Source organism: Phalangium opilio, unplaced genomic scaffold, assembly GCF_054372755.1.
Source record: "Phalangium opilio isolate 3A_F unplaced genomic scaffold, DU_Popi_V2 ptg000217l_1, whole genome shotgun sequence".
Lineage (NCBI taxonomy): Eukaryota > Metazoa > Arthropoda > Arachnida > Opiliones > Phalangiidae > Phalangium > Phalangium opilio.
The window spans coordinates 11,618,197-11,623,340 of record NW_028324218.1 but is presented as its reverse complement, the minus strand read 5'-3'; the positions used below and the strand labels follow the sequence as shown (position 1 = coordinate 11,623,340).

The window sequence follows — 5,144 nt, the reverse complement described above, 5'->3', positions numbered from 1 at the left end:
TTGATGCGGGTAACGGCTAGCTGAATCTTTTTGGAATTAAACATCAGTCCTTTCCTTTGCGCCCGTTCCAATACTGTATATAGGATTTTGTTGTGTTCTGCTTCGTTTGAACCGTGGATCAGGAAGTCGTCTGTGGCAATTCGTGTTCGAGGTATATCGCCAAATATAGAATTCATTATCCTTTGGCAGTATTCCGAAGCAGTGGATATCCCGTAGGGTAGACGCGTGAATCGAAAATTTCCAAATGGCGTTGAAAATGTGCACATTCGAGAGCTCTCTGGTGTAAGTTCGATTTGCCAAAAGGCCGATTTGGCATCCAATACGGTGAAGACTTGGGCGTCAGATAACTCGGAGAAGATTTGTTGGGATGTTGGCATGGGATAGTGTTCTCTTAATAGTGCCTTGTTCAAATTGCGCGGATCCAAACAAATGCGGATGTCATTGCCTGGTTTGTGAACCACGACCATTGGATGAAGCCATTCTGTGTGTTCGGTGACAGGAACTATGACCTGTGCAGCGACCATACGTTGTAATTCGGCTTGAACCCGTGGAATCAGTTGGATTGGGATTTTGCGGGCTGGTGTTCTTGTTGGGATCGCATCCGGGCGAAGCTTCATGTGAAGCTTCATGTGTGTTTTTGTCCCTACCGTGTCAAAAACATCAGGGAATCTGTTCATTATTTCTTGTGGCGTGCTAGTCGCAACATCAGGTGGCACTGTGCAAGAATGTAGGGACGCGGTAGCTTGTGGTGGAATCCTAAGGCCAACGGCCGGTTGGAGTGCCATGAATGGAGGAATTGCGCTATGTTCATTGTGTGGTAATCTTGTGATTAGGCCGAGTTTTCGAGAAGCAGTCGCACCAATAATGGGAGTTTGATCCTTTGGCGTTATATAGAAGTCGAGCGGTATTGAGGCGAGGTTTGAGGAGCAGATGAGTTGAGTCATACCAAGAACTTCGACAGCATGCCCAGAATATGCTTTGATTATGTGTCTTGGGGTTAACATGACGGGTCGTGGATGTAGCCGAGAGTACAGTGCTTCCGGAATAACATTGACTTGAGAACCCGTATCGATTTTAAAGGTGGTCGGTGTATTCGCCACCATGAGTTGTGCCCGCCAGAGATGGTCATCTTCCAGATTTGCACATGTTGCGTGTAGTGTCAAAGAAGATAAGTACAAGAATTCGTTATTTTGGTTTGGGTGGATGTCGTCATACATTAGTTCGTCCACACGTTGAATGTTGTGTCCATGTTCTTCGTCAGTGGTGCGAGGAGGTGGTAGATAAGCATTAAGTTCATTAATGGCACGACATACAGTTGACCAGTGGTTAGGTCCTCCGCAAGCCCGACATGTGGATCCCATTGCGGGACATCGTTGTGATAGGTGTCGCAGACCGCAACGTGTGCAGGCAGGGTCTGAAGTTGTAGAATTCTGGCTTGGTCGCCGTCGTGGCGGCACAGCGGATCGAAATTGCGAGGTTGGGCGGAAATTGTTACCGTCTGGAGGGATTTGGTGATAATTGTTGTTGCGAGTCCTTGGCCGACCCCGTTGTGCATGATATTGGCTTGTAGATTGGCGGTCGCGCCAATGTTGGACGTTAGTGAGGCTATTAACTTCATGTACCATAGAACATTCCTGCTCTGGCTGTCCGTGTGAGGAGGTGAGTATGGATTTTGTTGGATTGATTACTTGGGCCTGCTGCATGGACGTTTCCTCAGCTTGGGCTATGGCTATAGCTTGGCTCAGCGAGAGTGGTTCTAGTTTTAGTAATTGTTTTCGAACCTCGGCATTGGTCGTTCCTATCGCAATCTGGGTGGCTACCAGCGAGTCCGTCAGATTGGGTTTGTCCAGATCACATTGGGCTGCCAGGGTTTTGATTTTCGTCAGGTAGACATCAAATGGTTCGCCTGACTCTTGTTTCGTTGTAAAGAACTTGTACCGAGAATAGGTTACGTTTTGATATGGTTTGTAATAGGCATCGAAAGCATCATAGACGTTTTGTAGCGTACGATTGACGATGGTAGATGGAAACGAGAGTGTTTTGTAAATTCGTAGTCCCTCCGTACCGATGACGTGTAGAAAGACGTTAAGTTGCAGTTCATGCTCTTCCTTGTTGAGTTTTGAGGCAATTGCGTAAATTTTGAAGCGTTCCTTGTAAGCCTCCCAGGCTTCCGCTGGACTGTTCCCAGGTGTAAAAGGTTCCGGACTTTTGAAGGAGGCCATCATATTTGTAACGATACGCGAGTGGGTGGTTGGGCACGAATTACAAAAAAGATCCCACTTCTGACACCATGTTGTGGTTTTCTAATTGATTAATTGACTAAACGTTGGTGCATAATAAAAGATTTATTTGTCACGATAAAAAGTACGCGTTGTTACATGGTAGCTGTTCTTAAGAGAAGTGATTCCTTCAAATATCTCTACCGATTAAGAAGACTCGGTTTCGTTCTAGTTTTATCTTATGTCAATAGATAAAATAGTTTTTTAACTAACTCACTTTTTACATAATACAACAGGGGTGAAACTTACTACGGATAGTGACCGAGAAATGCTACTCAATTCGACTCCTCCCCCCTTTCTCCATGCTCTTAAGAGTGTTATTTAAACTCGGAAAAATATTTACTTTTATTTTGAAATAAGAGTTAAGAAGGTGTTAAACTGTACCTGTGTTGCACAATTTTTATTCTTATCTTTGACACCCATTGCTCAAAAGTGTTATTAAATCCATTCAGGGGTGTAAAGGAACAACTGAAACGGTGTCAAATTTCGACCCATATAAACTTATTTTAAAGGTGTTAAAGCACACTCCATTTTCTTAGAGTGTGTGATTTAACACCCGTTGGGTTGTAAACCAACACTGGGAAATGGTGTTGAATTTAGCACCATCAAAAAGAGTTAAAAAGGTGTAGACTTACAGGTACCTCTATTTCTTAGAGTGTATTTCTAACTTTCGGAAGTCGATTTTTGCCAGACAAAGAACATATAATACCGGGAAAAGAGGGTCATTTAACTCATGACAGTGGGCGTGCGGGACCATAATTACATCAGTGAGCACTTATAGTAAGGACAGTAAAAGAGGGAAGGGGTAAGGTAACTATATATAGATCAGTTCTGGCAGGCTTTTCTGAAGCTGATAAGAAAATGTACTTAAACCCTGATTTTGAAAGCTTTCGATTTTGATAACGTTGCTCGTTTATAGTTCTGAAGACTAACTAAACATACATCTTTCTCTAAAATAGTCACATGATATTAGCCGTATCTGGAGAACATTGTATCTCCAAGCTTACACTGGAACAATACTGTTATACTAAAAACTTTGAATTGTTTTATAGGTGTTAGTCTTCATCGATTTTTGAGCAAAAGGAGCTATGACGAAGGTGAAGAAGAAGGCGAAACTTTCATGAAAGACACGTATGAGAAAACGATGGATATGCACCAACAAGCGATGGACCAGGCTACTCAGCAGGCGTACGAGACAAATAATTATTATTACATACCGATAAAATATTTGAACCAACAGCAAATTAAGGCTATCGGACTCGAAGACAGCACTGTAAATCAGGCGGACCAATATGTTAAGTAAGGTCTTAATTATAACCTATTTAATCTTTACAAACTCCTTGAGGTTTACATTTGTTAGCAACAGAGAAAATCCCTTGTGGTTGAGGCTACACTTATTTTCTAAGATTTTCCATGTTTCTAGGCCGTCAGACCGCCACAAATCCCTTTAAAAAGGAAACAATCACGTTTCATATCTTGACTCACTGCCCTCCTGACATGATGCCATGATTTTCAACTACAATGCAATTCATTTTAGGGATTGAATTACCAATTTATTTATGACTTATATTTGCTTCTAGGTGTCCTAAAAAGACGACTTCTGATGCCGGGGAAGATAATGGATTAGCCTTACCAGTCGGACTTGATCTAATTGCTAATATACTCGGTCAGTCAGTTTATTTATACTGTAGCCCTGTCAGCGCTTTCAACAACCTGAATTTATCATTAGTTTTTTAAAAACTCGACTAGAGTAATTTTGTCCCAAAATACTAAAATTAAAATATATCTTAATTTTCTTGTAAAAATCTTTTGAGTACTAAATGTAGTTGGTTTACGTATATGATATTATGTGCACAAGAAATTTAATTGTTGGAATAAATTACTTTTTCGCAAAATTCTATGACAAATGAAGAATTATGATTATGGGAAGTGAATAAAGATTACTGAAAGAAGCCCGATGAAGTTTGGTTTGTTCTTATAAGCAGTTAAATTAAAGGGACTGTAAAAAGGTCGGCGGACCGTTGAATTTCTTTCTTTAAAAAAACTCAACCGCTCCATCCTCCCCTCTCTTGTGATTGGTTGTGATCCGCCCTGCTTCGGTGTTTCCCCAGTTCTGACCCGCGAGAGTCCGAGACCCCCGCTGCGTTTACTAGAAGGAAAGACTTTCGTTTTGCTCACCCCTCGGGATTGTGACGTCAATAACGACGTTTTCAAAAAATATTTCCAACGGTCCGCCGACTACTTTAGAGTCCCTTTAATAATATGCCTTTCCATCTATCCGCCATATTTCCATCCCCCACGTTTTAAACTTGTACTCTTCCTATAGCAGGTCTGCCAGACATTGAACGCGGACAGTACGTCTTATCTCTCTAACCGATTTATATAACTGAACGAATTGTACCTTATCAGTTTAGCAGACCGCCCTAAAAGTTAGGTATCGGTTATTTAACTGTTGTTGATATTTAACTAGTTATGCCACCTAGGATATTTTAAAATCCTTTCCTAACATTAGAATAAGGTACACACTTCGGCATTTTTCGCGCATGAGCGTGAGGTTAGGAAAAAAACATTGGCAGCCTAGGCCTTTGTCGTCACCATGATCAAAGCAAAGTAACCAAAACCCATGAATCTATATAACTATGAATATACAGCTGAGTTACGCTGTCTAACCTCTCGATAAGGTTTGGGCGGGGCTTAGCGAAAGGAGACATCACATCAGTCACGTGTCTGCTGTATTAGGAGCGGGAGAAGGGAGGGGGAGTCCGGGGGTGTGTAAATTCGAAACGTCACTTCCTCTTTCTTGTGATTGGCTATTAGAGCCACGCAAAACGCGTCAAAGCTAGGCGGGTAACACCCAAACCAAAT

At 42.0% G+C, this 5,144-nt stretch overlaps 1 protein-coding gene across 1 annotated transcript; it reads left to right on the top strand.

Moving 5' to 3' along the window:
• Positions 1-3,219: 3,219 nt before the first annotated feature.
• LOC149616305 (uncharacterized) lies at positions 3,220-4,241 on the top strand. Its single transcript, XM_089856404.1, has 2 exons — positions 3,220-3,578; positions 3,860-4,241. The coding sequence occupies exons 1-2, from the start codon at positions 3,400-3,402 to the stop codon at positions 4,014-4,016; spliced, it is 336 nt and encodes a 111-aa protein (XP_089712530.1). The 5' UTR covers positions 3,220-3,399; the 3' UTR covers positions 4,017-4,241.
• Positions 4,242-5,144: the final 903 nt, after the last annotated feature.